This window comes from Leguminivora glycinivorella, chromosome 15, assembly GCF_023078275.1.
Source record: "Leguminivora glycinivorella isolate SPB_JAAS2020 chromosome 15, LegGlyc_1.1, whole genome shotgun sequence".
NCBI classification, from domain to species: domain Eukaryota; kingdom Metazoa; phylum Arthropoda; class Insecta; order Lepidoptera; family Tortricidae; genus Leguminivora; species Leguminivora glycinivorella.
In genome coordinates, this window is record NC_062985.1 from 21,175,181 (window position 1) to 21,196,467 (window position 21,287).

At 60.0% G+C, this 21,287-nt stretch overlaps 1 protein-coding gene across 1 annotated transcript in view; it reads left to right on the forward strand.

Annotated features, from left to right (window-relative positions):
- Positions 1-21,287, forward strand: part of LOC125233739 (importin-11) — a 73,820-nt gene that overhangs the window by 43,829 nt on the left and 8,704 nt on the right. Inside the window, exons 13-18 of the mRNA XM_048139808.1 lie at positions 312-452; positions 5,803-5,914; positions 7,588-7,681; positions 7,818-7,947; positions 8,895-9,024; positions 9,802-9,988. Of these exons, the coding sequence (XP_047995765.1) occupies positions 312-452; positions 5,803-5,914; positions 7,588-7,681; positions 7,818-7,947; positions 8,895-9,024; positions 9,802-9,988 (794 nt within the window). The remainder of the gene's footprint in view (positions 1-311; positions 453-5,802; positions 5,915-7,587; positions 7,682-7,817; positions 7,948-8,894; positions 9,025-9,801; positions 9,989-21,287) is intronic.

The following is a 21,287-nucleotide window of genomic DNA, read 5'->3' on the forward strand; positions in this document are numbered from 1 at the left end:
TGAACTACTCAAGTTTCAGTGCCACTCTTGGCAAAAAGGGGTTGAAAGAAAACGAAAATTGTGACATTGCAGTGACAGGTTGCCAGCCTCTCGCCTACGCCACAATTTAACCCATATCCCACTGTCGACTTCTACGACACCCACGAGAAGAAAGGGAGTGGTGAAATTCACTTCAAATTATAGTATACTTGGTAAGATATATAATAAAGCTCCGTGGAGCGGCACCTGACTATCACGAGGATTCACTAGGCACAATCGTTGTTTAAAACCTGTGCCCTATACTTGGTAAAGTGTGTAATTATTTGTTACAGAACAAACTTCAGAGCATCTCCGCATAATAGTGTACATAATGCAAGCCTACACCCTCCTGTGCCCCGAAGAGTTCCTCCTAGCCGCCGGCGGGAAGTGTATGCTACTGTTAGAAGACATGCTCGGAGATATGCGTACTGAAGGTGACTCCATGGTTTCGAAAGTTTTTTAACTCAACTGGAAGGTTTTTTTTTTAGTATGAATAGGTAGACGTTTGACCACGATCACACCTGATGGTAAGTGATGATGCGGTCTACGGTGGAGCACGCTTACCTATGAGATACCTATTCACTCTTGCTTTGAAGAGACCTGGATTGCACTCATGTGGAAACACAGATAGGTGTTTTTCTTTCGAATAGTAGAATCGCCTAAATGCGATAAGTCGAAAGGCGAGATCCACGCGGTACTGAAGATCCGGAGATGCGATGTAAATACTCAAGGACTTAAGCCATGTAGATGTCATAGTAATTTTCTTATTTCGTAGTTAAGCTATGACTTTGACTTGTCCAGTTTAAAATGAGCTAGAAGTTGATAAACACCATGCCGCATGCGCCGTGACTCTACGCGCTTCCTGCAGTTTCCTCAAAATGCGAAGTCCGATGTGACTCGTGTCGATGTCGATTTAATTTATCGGCACTCGTTTGGAACTTTCTCTTTTCCGCACTTGTGCTCGCTACGAATAAGACGTGATAAAAAGCTCTTGGCCGTTTTTATTGGATATTCCCGTAAAATGGCCAAAACCGACTGTAAAAGTGTACTAGACGAAGCGAAAAAGAAATTTGACGCGTTAGCAGAAAAAATCGCAGTGCAAACGTCCCTGATTTTGGAGCAAAATGAGAAAATTCGTGCTCAACAAAAGCTCATCGAAAGCCAAAAGGAGGTACTTGACGAATTTTTTTCCAGTGTCCATACAGTCAACACGTCGATGTGTGCGTTAGCGGAACCGGCATTGGATAAAAGTGGCGAAGAAATATCGGCAAGTACAATGAGTAGGAAGAGCTTAGCACCAATACCTACGACTGTCACCGATCGCGCCCGACGAGCAGCCGAACGAGCAGGCAAGACAAATGTTATCAATAAGAATCTGCCATCTCAAAAACCGAAGGCACCAGTAGTATGTGCGAAAAAGACAACAACCCCGCCCACTGGACCCGCGAGAAAGCAGACCGCGGCATCAACTGCATCGGTAAAACCTCATGTTGGGCCACAAAACCAACCCGACTCAGCCCCGCTCAAAGATAGCATACCACTGACATCACAATCTACCGATGACCAGTCGCCAGAGATCGAGGACGACGACAACGGCGAGAAGTGGCAAGTTTCCCGTCGCAAAACGCGGAAAAATAAATCAAGCGTGGTTATTGGAGTCGGCAACGTACAGACTACTCTGCAGTCAGCAGAGCGAGTGAAATATATACAAGCCTGGAACTTTCACCCGGACACTACTACTGAGCAAGTTTTGACCTTCCTAAATACGATTCAGGATTCCAAGGAATATACTGTCGAAAAAAGAGTTATAAAGACCGATCGGCACGCTGCTTTTGTTATTGGATTCCCCGAAAGCATGTACGAGCGATTAAAGTCGCCGACTTCGTGGCCGAACGGCATACGTTTTACTGACTGGTTTCGCGCCCATCCCCGCTCCGAGCGGGGTCCCTCCACCGACCGGCCTGCGCCCGCGGCTCAGTGACTGCGTGGCTGCGCGTGCGACCACAACACACAAACAGGATGCATCGAGTGCGCTAATTGTTGTATGCCATCAGAATGTCCAATCGCTCAACAACAAAACAGATAAGTTGGAAGTGTTACTTGATACTGACTTAAAATGCGACGTGTTAGCAGTGACGGAACATTGGTTGTCTGATGTAAATCTAAATTCCATTAACATAGACAAATACTTATTGGTATCGTCATATTGCCGTAAACAATCACTTCACGGTGGGTCATGTCTTTACGTCAAAAATAATATTAAAGCCGTAAACATACCCGAAATTGTAGAATTATCAAAAGAGCTGGTATGTGAACTATCAGCAGTTTACCTACTAGATTTTAATATTATTGTAATTTGCCTATACAGAACTAATTTAATTCCTACGAAAGATTTTCTGACCCACCTTGAACTTGTGCTCGAAAAAGTCATTGAATTTAATAAAAAATTCGTTATTTTAGGCGATATGAATATAAATTGTATCGGAGAAAAAAGTGTAGACTGTAGAAATCTGGAGGACTTATTGATAGCTTTTGACTGTAGAAACGATGCTAGGTTTCCCACTCGAGTGAGTAACAACTCGTCCACGGCACTCGACCATGCCTACACTAATGTGGACATAGACTCGATAACAACATCTCCAGTAGTAACTAACATCGGTGATCACTATGCAGTACGTTTAGATGTGTTATGTCCACTTAAAACACCTATTGTACTATCTCGATTATCAAGAAATTACTCTGAAATAAATCGAGTCAATTTCTTTCTTACAATGGAAAGTATAAACTGGACGAATTTTGTGTCAAATAATGGCCAGACAGCTGAGATCTTATCAGATCGGTTAAACAATATTTTATGCAATAGAATAGACACCTGTTTTCCTTTAAAGATGACTAACCGGTCAACAAAAACTGAGTCGTGGATCACACAAGACATATTAAATATGAAATCATTTTTATTTGACTGCCTTAACTTGGAACGTAAGTTCCCATTAAATGACGACTTAAAAAAATGTATTGAAAAATTGAATATAGAATATAAGTATGCGATTCAACAACGTAAAACGCAATTATATTCATCGCAGATGGCTGTGACACAAAATTCGTGCAGAACTATGTGGCACATAGTTAACAAAGAAAGGGGGAAAAGTGGACGTCCTCCCGTAGATTTCACCGCAGTCGTGGTAGACTCAAATGGTGAAAAATATAGTAGTAAAAAAGAGGTGGTCAATGCTATGAATGCTAGGTTCGTAGGTGCCGCCATGGCGTGCGGCGCCCCGCGCGCTGACCTTGACCGAGTGCTCGAACAGCTGATCACCTCGCGCGCGCCTGCGGATCGGTCCATAAAATTTACTCCTTTTACCTGTGACGAAGTGTACACAATAATAACGTCTCGAATACCCCATAAAACTAGTAAGGACATTTATGGAGTATCCATGGACCTGCTAAATACTGTCGCCTATACTTTAACGCCAGTACTCACTCACTTGTTTAACTTATGCCTTAAAGAGGGAGCGTACCCACAGTCTTTAAAAATAAGTAAGATTTCTCCCCTCTTTAAAGGTAAAGGAAAAAGAGAGAGTGGGGATGGGTATAGGCCGGTGTCTATCATTCCGTGTGTTGCTAAGGTGCTGGAAAATGGAATATGTCAGCGGCTAACATCATTTTTAAATGCGACAAATGCATTGTCCGACCGCCAATACGCGTACAGAACTGGTCGCTGCACCACCGACCTAGCGCGAGAAGCTATACGCAAGGTCATGGACGCCTTGGAGAACAAACAGCAGGTAGCAATGCTCTGCTGTGACCTCTCCAAGGCGTTCGACGTCGCCGACCATAGCATCATCGCCGCTAAGCTGCCGCACTACGGCATCCGTGGCAATGCTCATAGACTCCTCATTGATGCTCTTCGTGACCGATCCCAGGTTGTGGTAGGTGACGGGGGCCTATGTAAGTCCGATCCGCTAACTACATCAATGGGAGTTGCCCAGGGATCGTCCGTCTCAAATATCCTGTTTTCCCTGTTACTGAATGATCTGCCTGGAGCAATGTCGACAGCTGACATTTTAATGTATGCGGATGATGTAGCGGGTATCGTGACAGCACCAAATATGGACGACTTGGAGGTGCGCCTGAATGACGCCGCAAACCAATTATTTGGGTGGTTTAACACTAATGGCCTAGCACTGAACTTGACGAAGACCCACTTCATTCACTTCCAAGTTGGCGGCCGCACACCGAGATCATTAAAGGTCCAAGCTGGCGGCGTAGGCATAGAGCAGGTAGAGACTACCACATTCCTGGGTTTTGAAGTCGACCGAAAACTTACATGGGCCCCCCATGTAGATAAGCTGTGTAAGAAACTAGGTGGTGCATGCTTCGCGCTGCGTCGCCTCGCTCGAGTCGTGCCGACGCATGTAGTGCGGACGTGTTATTTTGCAACCGTCCACTCCCTCTTGCAGTACGGCACAGAGCTGTGGGGGCGTGCCGCAGACTGGCAGCGCGCGTTCAGACTCCAAAAAAGAGCCGTCCGCGCTGTTCTTCAGCTGTCTCAGGATACCTCAGTAAAGCCCTACTTCAAGGAGCTTGGTATTTTGACCATGCCGTCTGTGATCATATTACAAATCGCCACGTATGCCTATAAAAACATGTCCCATTTTAAAAAACGCGCTGATTCGGCCCGCCTTCTTCGACATCCGAACAGGCTGTTACCGATAAAGCGACGACTCGCGAGATCAGACAAAATAACTCACGTTATGTGCCCTACTGTATTAAACAAGTTGCCAGAGTCAATCACCTCCGCTCCTTCTCTCGCTTGCTTTAACAGAAAATTAAAAAGTTGGCTTATCGAGCACACATTTTATAGCATAGACGATTTTTTAAGGCTTTAATATTAAATTTTATTAATCATGTATTTGAGTTAAGTATACCTAGAGTATACCAATTTACTTACCTATGACATTCAGATTTTAAATTTGTACTTTTTGTAAATTGACATGTGATATTTAAAATATTATACAATAAATGATTATGATTATGATTATGATTATAATGTACTATAAAGTCGCAGGTCGAACGCGATTAAATAACATTATGATACCCCAAAATATATTTTTCTACTTGTCGACTGTAATCTGTCAATTAGGGCACCACAGACTAAACTATAAGTGCTAACTTTTCAGTGTTGGATACTCTATGGCAGTTCCGACTCAATTATAATAAGCTCATTATAGTTGACTTTAGTTAACTGTAATAATTTCAAAAATAGAACTTCATACAATTTCTATACTAATTTGCGATACCTGGTAAATTTTCCTGCATCTGAAACACATTTTTTTTTATCTGTCGCGTTATCGGCCAATCAGAGACGGTTATTACAAACAATTGGTTGCTAGGTAATTCGATGTTGATACAACGGTGAACGACTCTATTAACATTAATTTTAACTTGCATGAATGATGATATTTCCGTCCATTGATGATGAAGATGATGACTCGTAGAAAAAGTATTGTATACAATAGTGATATAATTAAGCTTTTCACTCTCGTACCGTACTATTAGGGTATTAGGCCACTCAGCAAGCTTTGTGGCCTAAACATGGTACTCGACTGAAAAGCTTTGTATTATATCACGATTGTATAAAATACTATTTTATGTTGGAAAAAAGGTAAAATAATGTTATTTAATCCCGTTTGACCTGTAATTAACTTTAAACATGTGCACTAATTTTTACTGTAACTGAGACTTACTAAACTGGTATGCTTTAACGTAATATTTTGTTGGTAGGTATACTGACGGTGTTGAAGATGGCTGAAGTGTGCATCAGCGTGTCGTTCCCAGAGAGAAACACGTTCTTGGGGGTCAAAGTCATATGGCCCATCCTACTGAGGGTTATTCAGTAAGTTAATATCTGGGCGACCGAGCTTCGCTCGGTTCTATTTTAATATATCACGTCTTTAGATAAAAAAAAACTCTTATAAATACAAAAACAAAAAAAAAGTCAAAAAACAAAAACTTAATTTCTAGCCGGGATTCGAAACTCTGACACCTACGATCTATCTGCGTACATTAGACCGACCTCGTACGACTGAGCTAAGCGGAATCGATGCGCGCGCGGCGAAATTAACGACCATATTTTACGTTTACTAACGCGAAAGAAAAACTCATGAAAACTCGAAAATTCGCGTTTTCCGGGATCTAAGGTTACGCTAGATCGATTTTTCACCTCCGAAAACCCCCACATAACAAATTTCAGCGAAATCGTTAGAGCGGTTTCCGAGATCGTCGCTATAAATAAATAAATAAATAAATATACAAGAATTGCTCGTTTAAAAGTATAAGATATTGGGGACCTACTTGAAAGTCTATTAACCCCTGGAACGCCGTTGTCAAAAATTTTCTACTGAATTAATTGCCTTCAGTTTTTTTGTTTGGGACAGAACTGGAACAAGGCGTTTGAGGGTTTAAGTTCGTCAGTACCTGGTCGACTGAGCTTCGCTCGGTTCTAAATTTTTTTTTTTATGGGATAGGAGGCAAACGAGCAGACAGGTCGCCTGATGGTAAGCGATCACCGCCGCCCATGGACACCCGAAACACCAGAGGTGTTGGAGGTGCGTTGCCGTTTTAATCACACCTTTAGATTAAAAAAAACTTTTATAAGTAAATACGAAAAAAAAAACTTTATTTCTGGCAGGGATTCGAAACCCTGACACCTGACCGCCTGAGACCGCCTGTTGTCTGCCTCTATTTATAATCATTTGTTTTGTCTCCACTGTATCTTTTGTTGAGGTGTGCCAATAAAGAGTATTCTATCTATCTATCTATCTGCGATGTGGCTGTCATATTAGTCCGACACTGTTACGACTAAGCTACACGCCGCCGATGTGGGAACGATGACATTAGCGACCATTTTCTTTCGTTTACTAACGCGAAAGAAAAACTCATGAATACTCGAAAGTTCGCTTTTTCCGGGACCTAAGGCTAGATCGATTTTTCACCCCTGAAAACATAACAAATTTGGACATAGGAACTCGTTAGAGCGGTTCCCGAGATCGTGGGTATATGTATATAAATAAATAAATATACAAGAATTGCTCGTTTACAGGTATAACATTTTTCTCATTGTAAAGCAGCACAGCAGTCACCTGAAATACACAATGATGTTGTTGTTGTTTTAGTCCTAAGTTCGGTTTCACATTATCCTATCCGCACCCCAGAGGTGCTAAGGGCCTTCACCAGTTCAGCGACCCTCGTGGCCTCGCTCCAGCTCAAACCAGCCGCTGGTAGCTCATTTTCGACGGACCGCTTCCATTAGTGAACCGGGCGCCATCTTATTTGTAGAGCCATAAGAGCGTATTAAATATTTTTCAATAAGCAACCAAATGTCACGTACCACCTAATACACTACTGTGTGTACCTACTTATTCTTTGCAAATAAACTTACTTACTATGTTTCCAACCCGGGAGTGGAAAGAAGTATTCTTATTCTCTTCCAATAGATAATTTTTTACATGATGTTGAAAACAATCCCAGAATTTGCAAATTTAATGAATAAACACAATTATTTTCCAGTTGGCTGGACCTGGACGACTTGCCTCTAGTTCTCTCCGTGGAGCTGTGCCTTCTATCGCGAGTCATACTCCTCTCCAGCGATCTTTTCTACAAGGTAGATCTTTCTTTGACGTTACATTTGACTCAATATTTCTCAATATTTTTTTTCGGTTAGGCAGGTTTCGGCCTCTATTTTAGAAAAAGCCCAAATATAGTTTTACTCCCTTGAGGCCCAAAATTGCAATTTGCAGGCGGTAGAAGAAGCAGCAGCGACGATGCCGGAATACGAGTCAGATCCCACCAAAGTGCTGGACAAAATCCTCCACGTGTGGACTGAAAAGATGAACCTGGTCACGCAAGTCGAACGGTGGAAGGTCGCCGGTGAGTTATATTCAGTTTTGATCCTAGGATGGTATTTAATATTAGATGGGTCCACACAGCGCTGTCGCGATGCTGCCCTCTCCGGTCACAGACTGCCTTACTCTTGCGATTATCACTAGGTTGTTGCCGACTCGCGCCAAAAAACCGACAAAATAGGGAGCGGTGGGCATGACGAGTAGTGCGGTCACACTATGCCTCTGTCTACTTCCCACGCTTCTCGTCGAGTGTGTGGCAGAGGTATTACGGGCGTTTTTAGTGGTCAACAAACTGCCTCGTCTGAAGCACGTCTACATTAGTGTAAGGCATGAGGCCGACATTCCGTGCCGTGTGAGGCACTCACGGCTGGATTGGTCCACCGATTTAAAGTCGCTCAACGAGCTATGGAGAGGGCTATGCTCGGGGTATCTCTGAGGGATCACATCAGAAATGATGTGATCCGTCACAGAACCAAAGTTATAGCTCGTATAGTCATAGCTCACCGGATAAGCAAACTGAAGTGGCAGTGGGCTGGTCACGTTAGTCGCAGGACAGACGGTCGGTGGAGCCGAAAGGTTCTTGAGAGACCGCGACTCGGCAAACGTGGTACAGGACGCCTTGTGACAAGATGGAGTGGAGTGCACTAGGAGAGGCCTATGTCCAGCAGTGGACGAGGATAGGTTGATAATGATGATAAGTGGCCCGACTCGAGTCGCAGTCACACGCTGCCTAGCGGGCACAAGGGCGAACCCGCTCCGCTGCACGCCAAGCCGAACCGAACGCTCCGAGCGTCCACTGAGTCTTTACATTTAGATGTTTGTCACGCGACCACGCTGCCTCGCTCTCTTTGGACACGTTTGTTCAATAATTTATTGCTATCATAGGTACATAACAAACTTAAGATAGATCTTTATCATTCATTCCTTGTCTGAATTTTTTGTTCCCTTTTAATTAGACATGATTGTTTTCAGGCCTCGGTCTGGCGGCGTTGCTAACAACACAGAACGCGGTAGTATTGAGTAGAGCCCCGGCGTTCCTCCTGAATCTTGCAGAGGTGTTGAATGACGTCATGAAGACTGACGAAATGGGCGTGCATCAGGAGTAAGTGTTAATAGTTACTTAGGGCTTTTCATTAGGTTATTAGTGGCTTTGATCTGACACAGTTTAATACCAGTATTTATACTATTTTTCACTTTAGACGAGTTCGGTGACACTTCCAGAAGTTTTGAATTACGCAAACTATGTTCGCTAAATATTAACAAACGTATTCTGTACGGTATGTACGAATGAGTGTCGTGTGTATACGTGACGATGACGTGACGTGAGGATGAGAATGAACTAGTATGATACTTTTTTGCATATAGATTGCTTTTCAGTGTTTATTCAATAAAGAAATATTGATTCCGAGTAATAATGTTTTTTACTAACTTAGAAATAGGTACGAGTACAGAGTTCGTTGTAAGTGCTATTGTCGCCGGAGTGAAATAGGCCACCGGCCGTTCAAAAACGACCAAATTTACTGAGATATGGTTCAAGTTCAGTAGCTTCATACATTAGATTAATTTTCAAATAATGTATTTGACTCATATTGACGGGGATACGGACCGTAATTACCTTTTAATTTCTGTCGAGTTCTCGATATTTCGACGCAGTCGGACGCATCACGATCACGGAAAACTGAAGAAGAAGAAGGCGGGTGGATGTCAAAGTCGCGTAGACGGCGGCGCGCGATCTACACTTTTTCGCGCGCGTCGGCCTCGTTCACTTTCAGCGTCACCACCGGTCGCATTGACACTCGACGGTCTGATTATGTCTAATGAAAATAACCGCGAATCAATCGAAATCGTCAGAGTTAATGTGTCGTTGAACGTTTTGCAGTAGCCTCGTGAGCGCGGTGGGGTCGCGGCCCGCCTCGCCGCTCGAGGGTCGCGGCGGCGCGGCGCGCTGGGGGGCGGGCGCCGCCGCCGCCCCCGCGCCCCCCTCGCCGCACGAGCTGCGCCGCCGCGCGCGCGCCGCCACGCACCCCGCGCACGCGCTCGACCTGCGCGCCGTCACGCACCATCAGGTACGTCATCGTGTAGCGTCTCATGTTACACTACTCTCCTCTAGTACAGGAGAGTGTGAGGGCGGGCGCGGGCGCGGGCGCGGCGGCCCCCGCCCCCCCACGCCGCACGAGCTGCGCCGCCGCGCGCGCGCCGCCACGCACCCCGCGCACGCGCTCGACCTGCGCGCCGTCACGCACCATCAGGTACGTCATCGTGTAGCGTCTCATGTTACACTACTCTCCTCTAGTACAGGAGAGTGTGAGGGCGGGCGCGGGCGCGGGCGCGGCGGCCCCCGCCCCCCCACGCCGCACGAGCTGCGCCGCCGCGCGCGCGCCGCCACGCACCCCGCGCACGCGCTCGACCTGCGCGCCGTCACGCACCATCAGGTACGTCATCGTGTAGCGTCTCATGTTACACTACTCTCCTCTAGTACAGGAGAGTGTGAGGGCGGGCGCGGGCGCGGGCGCGGCGGCCCCCGCCCCCCCACGCCGCACGAGCTGCGCCGCCGCGCGCGCGCGCCACGCACCCCGCGCACGCGCTCGACCTGCGCGCCGTCACGCACCATCAGGTACGTCATCGTGTAGCGTCTCATGTTACACTACTCTCCTCTAGTACAGGAGAGTGTGAGGGCGGGCGCGGGCGCGGGCGCGGCGGCCCCCGCCCCCCCACGCCGCACGAGCTGCGCCGCCGCGCGCGCGCCGCCACGCACCCCGCGCACGCGCTCGACCTGCGCGCCGTCACGCACCATCAGGTACGTCATCGTGTAGCGTCTCATGTTACACTACTCTCCTCTAGTACAGGAGAGTGTGAGGGCGGGCGCGGGCGCGGGCGCGGCGGCCCCCGCCCCCCCACGCCGCACGAGCTGCGCCGCCGCGCGCGCGCCGCCACGCACCCCGCGCACGCGCTCGACCTGCGCGCCGTCACGCACCATCAGGTACGTCATCGTGTAGCGTCTCATGTTACACTACTCTCCTCTAGTACAGGAGAGTGTGAGGGCGGGCGCGGGCGCGGGCGCGGCGGCCCCCGCCCCCCCACGCCGCACGAGCTGCGCCGCCGCGCGCGCGCCGCCACGCACCCCGCGCACGCGCTCGACCTGCGCGCCGTCACGCACCATCAGGTACGTCATCGTGTAGCGTCTCATGTTACACTACTCTCCTCTAGTACAGGAGAGTGTGAGGGCGGGCGCGGGCGCGGGCGCGGCGGCCCCCGCCCCCCCCGCCGCACGAGCTGCGCCGCCGCGCGCGCGCCGCCACGCACCCCGCGCACGCGCTCGACCTGCGCGCCGTCACGCACCATCAGGTACGTCATCGTGTAGCGTCTCATGTTACACTACTCTCCTCTAGTACAGGAGAGTGTGAGGGCGGGCGCGGGCGCGGGCGCGGCGGCCCCCGCCCCCCCACGCCGCACGAGCTGCGCCGCCGCGCGCGCGCCGCCACGCACCCCGCGCACGCGCTCGACCTGCGCGCCGTCACGCACCATCAGGTACGTCATCGTGTAGCGTCTCATGTTACACTACTCTCCTCTAGTACAGGAGAGTGTGAGGGCGGGCGCGGGCGCGGGCGCGGCGGCCCCCGCCCCCCCACGCCGCACGAGCTGCGCCGCCGCGCGCGCCGCCACGCACCCCGCGCACGCGCTCGACCTGCGCGCCGTCACGCACCATCAGGTACGTCATCGTGTAGCGTCTCATGTTACACTACTCTCCTCTAGTACAGGAGAGTGTGAGGGCGGGCGCGGGCGCGGGCGCGGCGGCCCCCGCCCCCCCACGCCGCACGAGCTGCGCCGCCGCGCGCGCGCCGCCACGCACCCCGCGCACGCGCTCGACCTGCGCGCCGTCACGCACCATCAGGTACGTCATCGTGTAGCGTCTCATGTTACACTACTCTCCTCTAGTACAGGAGAGTGTGAGGGCGGGCGCGGGCGCGGGCGCGGCGGCCCCCGCCCCCCCACGCCGCACGAGCTGCGCCGCCGCGCGCGCGCCGCCACGCACCCCGCGCACGCGCTCGACCTGCGCGCCGTCACGCACCATCAGGTACGTCATCGTGTAGCGTCTCATGTTACACTACTCTCCTCTAGTACAGGAGAGTGTGAGGGCGGGCGCGGGCGCGGGCGCGGCGGCCCCCGCCCCCCCACGCCGCACGAGCTGCGCCGCCGCGCGCGCGCCGCCACGCACCCCGCGCACGCGCTCGACCTGCGCGCCGTCACGCACCATCAGGTACGTCATCGTGTAGCGTCTCATGTTACACTACTCTCCTCTAGTACAGGAGAGTGTGAGGGCGGGCGCGGGCGCGGGCGCGGCGGCCCCCGCCCCCCCACGCCGCACGAGCTGCGCCGCCGCGCGCGCGCCGCCACGCACCCCGCGCACGCGCTCGACCTGCGCGCCGTCACGCACCATCAGGTACGTCATCGTGTAGCGTCTCATGTTACACTACTCTCCTCTAGTACAGGAGAGTGTGAGGGCGGGCGCGGGCGCGGGCGCGGCGGCCCCGCCCCCCCACGCCGCACGAGCTGCGCCGCCGCGCGCGCCGCCACGCACCCCGCGCACGCGCTCGACCTGCGCGCCGTCACGCACCATCAGGTACGTCATCGTGTAGCGTCTCATGTTACACTACTCTCCTCTAGTACAGGAGAGTGTGAGGGCGGGCGCGGGCGCGGGCGCGGCGGCCCCCGCCCCCCCACGCCGCACGAGCTGCGCCGCCGCGCGCGCGCCGCCACGCACCCGCGCACGCGCTCGACCTGCGCGCCGTCACGCACCATCAGGTACGTCATCGTGTAGCGTCTCATGTTACACTACTCTCCTCTAGTACAGGAGAGTGTGAGGGCGGGCGCGGGCGCGGGCGCGGCGGCCCCCGCCCCCCCCACGCCGCACGAGCTGCGCCGCCGCGCGCGCGCGCCACGCACCCCGCGCACGCGCTCGACCTGCGCGCCGTCACGCACCATCAGGTACGTCATCGTGTAGCGTCTCATGTTACACTACTCTCCTCTAGTACAGGAGAGTGTGAGGGCGGGCGCGGGCGCGGGCGCGGCGGCCCCCCCCCCCCACGCCGCACGAGCTGCGCCGCCGCGCGCGCCGCCACGCACCCCGCGCACGCGCTCGACCTGCGCGCCGTCACGCACCATCAGGTACGTCATCGTGTAGCGTCTCATGTTACACTACTCTCCTCTAGTACAGGAGAGTGTGAGGGCGGGCGCGGGCGCGGGCGCGGCGGCCCCCGCCCCCCCACGCCGCACGAGCTGCGCCGCCGCGCGCGCGCCGCCACGCACCCCGCGCACGCGCTCGACCTGCGCGCCGTCACGCACCATCAGGTACGTCATCGTGTAGCGTCTCATGTTACACTACTCTCCTCTAGTACAGGAGAGTGTGAGGGCGGGCGCGGGCGCGGGCGCGGCGGCCCCCGCCCCCCCACGCCGCACGAGCTGCGCCGCCGCGCGCGCGCCGCCACGCACCCCGCGCACGCGCTCGACCTGCGCGCCGTCACGCACCATCAGGTACGTCATCGTGTAGCGTCTCATGTTACACTACTCTCCTCTAGTACAGGAGAGTGTGAGGGCGGGCGCGGGCGCGGGCGCGGCGGCCCCCGCCCCCCCACGCCGCACGAGCTGCGCCGCCGCGCGCGCGCCGCCACGCACCCCGCGCACGCGCTCGACCTGCGCGCCGTCACGCACCATCAGGTACGTCATCGTGTAGCGTCTCATGTTACACTACTCTCCTCTAGTACAGGAGAGTGTGAGGGCGGGCGCGGGCGCGGGCGCGGCGGCCCCCGCCCCCCCACGCCGCACGAGCTGCGCCGCCGCGCGCGCGCCGCCACGCACCCCGCGCACGCGCTCGACCTGCGCGCCGTCACGCACCATCAGGTACGTCATCGTGTAGCGTCTCATGTTACACTACTCTCCTCTAGTACAGGAGAGTGTGAGGGCGGGCGCGGGCGCGGGCGCGGCGGCCCCCGCCCCCCCACGCCGCACGAGCTGCGCCGCCGCGCGCGCGCCGCCACGCACCCGCGCACGCGCTCGACCTGCGCGCCGTCACGCACCATCAGGTACGTCATCGTGTAGCGTCTCATGTTACACTACTCTCCTCTAGTACAGGAGAGTGTGAGGGCGGGCGCGGGCGCGGGCGCGGCGGCCCCCGCCCCCCCACGCCGCACGAGCTGCGCCGCCGCGCGCGCGCCGCCACGCACCCCGCGCACGCGCTCGACCTGCGCGCCGTCACGCACCATCAGGTACGTCATCGTGTAGCGTCTCATGTTACACTACTCTCCTCTAGTACAGGAGAGTGTGAGGGCGGGCGCGGGCGCGGGCGCGGCGGCCCCCGCCCCCCCCACGCCGCACGAGCTGCGCCGCCGCGCGCGCGCCGCCACGCACCCCGCGCACGCGCTCGACCTGCGCGCCGTCACGCACCATCAGGTACGTCATCGTGTAGCGTCTCATGTTACACTACTCTCCTCTAGTACAGGAGAGTGTGAGGGCGGGCGCGGGCGCGGGCGCGGCGGCCCCCGCCCCCCCACGCCGCACGAGCTGCGCCGCCGCGCGCGCGCCGCCACGCACCCCGCGCACGCGCTCGACCTGCGCGCCGTCACGCACCATCAGGTACGTCATCGTGTAGCGTCTCATGTTACACTACTCTCCTCTAGTACAGGAGAGTGTGAGGGCGGGCGCGGGCGCGGGCGCGGCGGCCCCCGCCCCCCCACGCCGCACGAGCTGCGCCGCCGCGCGCGCGCCGCCACGCACCCCGCGCACGCGCTCGACCTGCGCGCCGTCACGCACCATCAGGTACGTCATCGTGTAGCGTCTCATGTTACACTACTCTCCTCTAGTACAGGAGAGTGTGAGGGCGGGCGCGGGCGCGGGCGCGGCGGCCCCCGCCCCCCCCACGCCGCACGAGCTGCGCCGCCGCGCGCGCGCCGCCACGCACCCCGCGCACGCGCTCGACCTGCGCGCCGTCACGCACCATCAGGTACGTCATCGTGTAGCGTCTCATGTTACACTACTCTCCTCTAGTACAGGAGAGTGTGAGGGCGGGCGCGGGCGCGGGCGCGGCGGCCCCCGCCCCCCCACGCCGCACGAGCTGCGCCGCCGCGCGCGCCGCCACGCACCCCGCGCACGCGCTCGACCTGCGCGCCGTCACGCACCATCAGGTACGTCATCGTGTAGCGTCTCATGTTACACTACTCTCCTCTAGTACAGGAGAGTGTGAGGGCGGGCGCGGGCGCGGGCGCGGCGGCCCCCGCCCCCCCACGCCGCACGAGCTGCGCCGCCGCGCGCGCCGCCACGCACCCCGCGCACGCGCTCGACCTGCGCGCCGTCACGCACCATCAGGTACGTCATCGTGTAGCGTCTCATGTTACACTACTCTCCTCTAGTACAGGAGAGTGTGAGGGCGGGCGCGGGCGCGGGCGCGGCGGCCCCCGCCCCCCCACGCCGCACGAGCTGCGCCGCCGCGCGCGCGCCGCCACGCACCCCGCGCACGCGCTCGACCTGCGCGCCGTCACGCACCATCAGGTACGTCATCGTGTAGCGTCTCATGTTACACTACTCTCCTCTAGTACAGGAGAGTGTGAGGGCGGGCGCGGGCGCGGGCGCGGCGGCCCCCGCCCCCCCCCCACGCCGCACGAGCTGCGCCGCCGCGCGCGCCCGCCACGCACCCCGCGCACGCGCTCGACCTGCGCGCCGTCACGCACCATCAGGTACGTCATCGTGTAGCGTCTCATGTTACACTACTCTCCTCTAGTACAGGAGAGTGTGAGGGCGGGCGCGGGCGCGGGCGCGGCGGCCCCCGCCCCCCCACGCCGCACGAGCTGCGCCGCCGCGCGCGCGCCGCCACGCACCCCGCGCACGCGCTCGACCTGCGCGCCGTCACGCACCATCAGGTACGTCATCGTGTAGCGTCTCATGTTACACTACTCTCCTCTAGTACAGGAGAGTGTGAGGGCGGGCGCGGGCGCGGGCGCGGCGGCCCCCGCCCCCCCACGCCGCACGAGCTGCGCCGCCGCGCGCGCGCCGCCACGCACCCCGCGCACGCGCTCGACCTGCGCGCCGTCACGCACCATCAGGTACGTCATCGTGTAGCGTCTCATGTTACACTACTCTCCTCTAGTACAGGAGAGTGTGAGGGCGGGCGCGGGCGCGGGCGCGGCGGCCCCCGCCCCCCCACGCCGCACGAGCTGCGCCGCCGCGCGCGCGCGCCACGCACCCCGCGCACGCGCTCGACCTGCGCGCCGTCACGCACCATCAGGTACGTCATCGTGTAGCGTCTCATGTTACACTACTCTCCTCTAGTACAGGAGAGTGTGAGGGCGGGCGCGGGCGCGGGCGCGGCGGCCCCCGCCCCCCCCACGCCGCACGAGCTGCGCCGCCGCGCGCGCGCCGCCACGCACCCCGCGCACGCGCTCGACCTGCGCGCCGTCACGCACCATCAGGTACGTCATCGTGTAGCGTCTCATGTTACACTACTCTCCTCTAGTACAGGAGAGTGTGAGGGCGGGCGCGGGCGCGGGCGCGGCGGCCCCACGCCCCCCCCCACGCCGCACGAGCTGCGCCGCCGCGCGCGCCGCCACGCACCCCGCGCACGCGCTCGACCTGCGCGCCGTCACGCACCATCAGGTACGTCATCGTGTAGCGTCTCATGTTACACTACTCTCCTCTAGTACAGGAGAGTGTGAGGGCGGGCGCGGGCGCGGGCGCGGCGGCCCCCGCCCCCCCACGCCGCACGAGCTGCGCCGCCGCGCGCGCGCCGCCACGCACCCCGCGCACGCGCTCGACCTGCGCGCCGTCACGCACCATCAGGTACGTCATCGTGTAGCGTCTCATGTTACACTACTCTCCTCTAGTACAGGAGAGTGTGAGGGCGGGCGCGGGCGCGGGCGCGGCGGCCCCCGCCCCCCACGCCGCACGAGCTGCGCCGCCGCGCGCGCGCCGCCACGCACCCCGCGCACGCGCTCGACCTGCGCGCCGTCACGCACCATCAGGTACGTCATCGTGTAGCGTCTCATGTTACACTACTCTCCTCTAGTACAGGAGAGTGTGAGGGCGGGCGCGGGCGCGGGCGCGGCGGCCCCCGCCCCCACGCCGCACGAGCTGCGCCGCCGCGCGCGCGCCGCCACGCACCCCGCGCACGCGCTCGACCTGCGCGCCGTCACGCACCATCAGGTACGTCATCGTGTAGCGTCTCATGTTACACTACTCTCCTCTAGTACAGGAGAGTGTGAGGGCGGGCGCGGGCGCGGGCGCGGCGGCCCCCGCCCCCCCACGCCGCACGAGCTGCGCCGCCGCGCGCGCGCCGCCACGCACCCCGCGCACGCGCTCGACCTGCGCGCCGTCACGCACCATCAGGTACGTCATCGTGTAGCGTCTCATGTTACACTACTCTCCTCTAGTACAGGAGAGTGTGAGGGCGGGCGCGGGCGCGGGCGCGGCGGCCCCCGCCCCCCACGCCGCACGAGCTGCGCCGCCGCGCGCGCGCCGCCACGCACCCCGCGCACGCGCTCGACCTGCGCGCCGTCACGCACCATCAGGTACGTCATCGTGTAGCGTCTCATGTTACACTACTCTCCTCTAGTACAGGAGAGTGTGAGGGCGGGCGCGGGCGCGGGCGCGGCGGCCCCCCCCCCCACGCCGCACGAGCTGCGCCGCCGCGCGCGCGCCGCCACGCACCCCGCGCACGCGCTCGACCTGCGCGCCGTCACGCACCATCAGGTACGTCATCGTGTAGCGTCTCATGTTACACTACTCTCCTCTAGTACAGGAGAGTGTGAGGGCGGGCGCGGGCGCGGGCGCGGCGGCCCCCGCCCCCCCCACGCCGCACGAGCTGCGCCGCCGCGCGCGCGCCGCCACGCACCCCGCGCACGCGCTCGACCTGCGCGCCGTCACGCACCATCAGGTACGTCATCGTGTAGCGTCTCATGTTACACTACTCTCCTCTAGTACAGGAGAGTGTGAGGGCGGGCGCGGGCGCGGGCGCGGCGGCCCCGCCCCCCCACGCCGCACGAGCTGCGCCGCCGCGCGCGCGCCGCCACGCACCCCGCGCACGCGCTCGACCTGCGCGCCGTCACGCACCATCAGGTACGTCATCGTGTAGCGTCTCATGTTACACTACTCTCCTCTAGTACAGGAGAGTGTGAGGGCGGGCGCGGGCGCGGGCGCGGCGGCCCCCGCCCCCCCACGCCGCACGAGCTGCGCCGCCGCGCGCGCGCCGCCACGCACCCCGCGCACGCGCTCGACCTGCGCGCCGTCACGCACCATCAGGTACGTCATCGTGTAGCGTCTCATGTTACACTACTCTCCTCTAGTACAGGAGAGTGTGAGGGCGGGCGCGGGCGCGGGCGCGGCGGCCCCGCCCCCCCCACGCCGCACGAGCTGCGCCGCCGCGCGCGCCGCCACGCACCCCGCGCACGCGCTCGACCTGCGCGCCGTCACGCACCATCAGGTACGTCATCGTGTAGCGTCTCATGTTACACTACTCTCCTCTAGTACAGGAGAGTGTGAGGGCGGGCGCGGGCGCGGGCGCGGCGGCCCCCGCCCCCCACGCCGCACGAGCTGCGCCGCCGCGCGCGCGCCGCCACGCACCCCGCGCACGCGCTCGACCTGCGCGCCGTCACGCACCATCAGGTACGTCATCGTGTAGCGTCTCATGTTACACTACTCTCCTCTAGTACAGGAGAGTGTGAGGGCGGGCGCGGGCGCGGGCGCGGCGGCCCCCGCCCCCCACGCCGCACGAGCTGCGCCGCCGCGCGCGCGCCGCCACGCACCCCGCGCACGCGCTCGACCTGCGCGCCGTCACGCACCATCAGGTACGTCATCGTGTAGCGTCTCATGTTACACTACTCTCCTCTAGTACAGGAGAGTGTGAGGGCGGGCGCGGGCGCGGGCGCGGCGGCCCCGCCCCCCCACGCCGCACGAGCTGCGCCGCCGCGCGCGCGCCGCCACGCACCCCGCGCACGCGCTCGACCTGCGCGCCGTCACGCACCATCAGGTACGTCATCGTGTAGCGTCTCATGTTACACTACTCTCCTCTAGTACAGGAGAGTGTGAGGGCGGGCGCGGGCGCGGGCGCGGCGGCCCCCGCCCCCCACGCCGCACGAGCTGCGCCGCCGCGCGCGCGCCGCCACGCACCCCGCGCACGCGCTCGACCTGCGCGCCGTCACGCACCATCAGGTACGTCATCGTGTAGCGTCTCATGTTACACTACTCTCCTCTAGTACAGGAGAGTGTGAGGGCGGGCGCGGGCGCGGGCGCGGCGGCCCCCGCCCCCCCACGCCGCACGAGCTGCGCCGCCGCGCGCGCGCCGCCACGCACCCCGCGCACGCGCTCGACCTGCGCGCCGTCACGCACCATCAGGTACGTCATCGTGTAGCGTCTCATGTTACACTACTCTCCTCTAGTACAGGAGAGTGTGAGGGCGGGCGCGGGCGCGGGCGCGGCGGCCCCCGCCCCCACGCCGCACGAGCTGCGCCGCCGCGCGCGCGCCGCCACGCACCCCGCGCACGCGCTCGACCTGCGCGCCGTCACGCACCATCAGGTACGTCATCGTGTAGCGTCTCATGTTACACTACTCTCCTCTAGTACAGGAGAGTGTGAGGGCGGGCGCGGGCGCGGGCGCGGCGGCCCCCGCCCCCCCACGCCGCACGAGCTGCGCCGCCGCGCGCGCGCCGCCACGCACCCCGCGCACGCGCTCGACCTGCGCGCCGTCACGCACCATCAGGTACGTCATCGTGTAGCGTCTCATGTTACACTACTCTCCTCTAGTACAGGAGAGTGTGAGGGCGGGCGCGGGCGCGGGCGCGGCGGCCCCCCCCCCACGCCGCACGAGCTGCGCCGCCGCGCGCGCGCCGCCACGCACCCCGCGCACGCGCTCGACCTGCGCGCCGTCACGCACCATCAGGTACGTCATCGTGTAGCGTCTCATGTTACACTACTCTCCTCTAGTACAGGAGAGTGTGAGGGCGGGCGCGGGCGCGGGCGCGGCGGCCCCCGCCCCCCCACGCCGCACGAGCTGCGCCGCCGCGCGCGCGCCGCCACGCACCCCGCGCACGCGCTCGACCTGCGCGCCGTCACGCACCATCAGGTACGTCATCGTGTAGCGTCTCATGTTACACTACTCTCCTCTAGTACAGGAGAGTGTGAGGGCGGGCGCGGGCGCGGGCGCGGCGGCCCCCGCCCCCCCACGCCGCACGAGCTGCGCCGCCGCGCGCGCGCCGCCACGCACCCCGCGCACGCGCTCGACCTGCGCGCCGTCACGCACCATCAGGTACGTCATCGTGTAGCGTCTCATGTTACACTACTCTCCTCTAGTACAGGAGAGTGTGAGGGCGGGCGCGGGCGCGGGCGCGGCGGCCCCCGCCCCCCCACGCCGCACGAGCTGCGCCGCCGCGCGCGCGCCGCCACGCACCCCGCGCACGCGCTCGACCTGCGCGCCGTCACGCACCATCAGGTACGTCATCGTGTAGCGTCTCATGTTACACTACTCTCCTCTAGTACAGGAGAGTGTGAGGGCGGGCGCGGGCGCGGGCGCGGCGGCCCCCGCCCCCCACGCCGCACGAGCTGCGCCGCCGCGCGCGCGCCGCCACGCACCCCGCGCACGCGCTCGACCTGCGCGCCGTCACGCACCATCAGGTACGTCATCGTGTAGCGTCTCATGTTACACTACTCTCCTCTAGTACAGGAGAGTGTGAGGGCGGGCGCGGGCGCGGGCGCGGCGGCCCCCGCCCCCCCACGCCGCACGAGCTGCGCCGCCGCGCGCGCGCCGCCACGCACCCCGCGCACGCGCTCGACCTGCGCGCCGTCACGCACCATCAGGTACGTCATCGTGTAGCGTCTCATGTTACACTACTCTCCTCTAGTACAGGAGAGTGTGAGGGCGGGCGCGGGCGCGGGCGCGGCGGCCCCCGCCCCCACGCCGCACGAGCTGCGCCGCCGCGCGCGCGCCGCCACGCACCCCGCGCACGCGCTCGACCTGCGCGCCGTCACGCACCATCAGGTACGTCATCGTGTAGCGTCTCATGTTACACTACTCTCCTCTAGTACAGGAGAGTGTGAGGGCGGGCGCGGGCGCGGGCGCGGCGGCCCCCGCCCCCCACGCCGCACGAGCTGCGCCGCCGCGCGCGCGCCGCCACGCACCCCGCGCACGCGCTCGACCTGCGCGCCGTCACGCACCATCAGGTACGTCATCGTGTAGCGTCTCATGTTACACTACTCTCCTCTAGTACAGGAGAGTGTGAGGGCGGGCGCGGGCGCGGGCGCGGCGGCCCCCGCCCCCCACGCCGCACGAGCTGCGCCGCCGCGCGCGCGCCGCCACGCACCCCGCGCACGCGCTCGACCTGCGCGCCG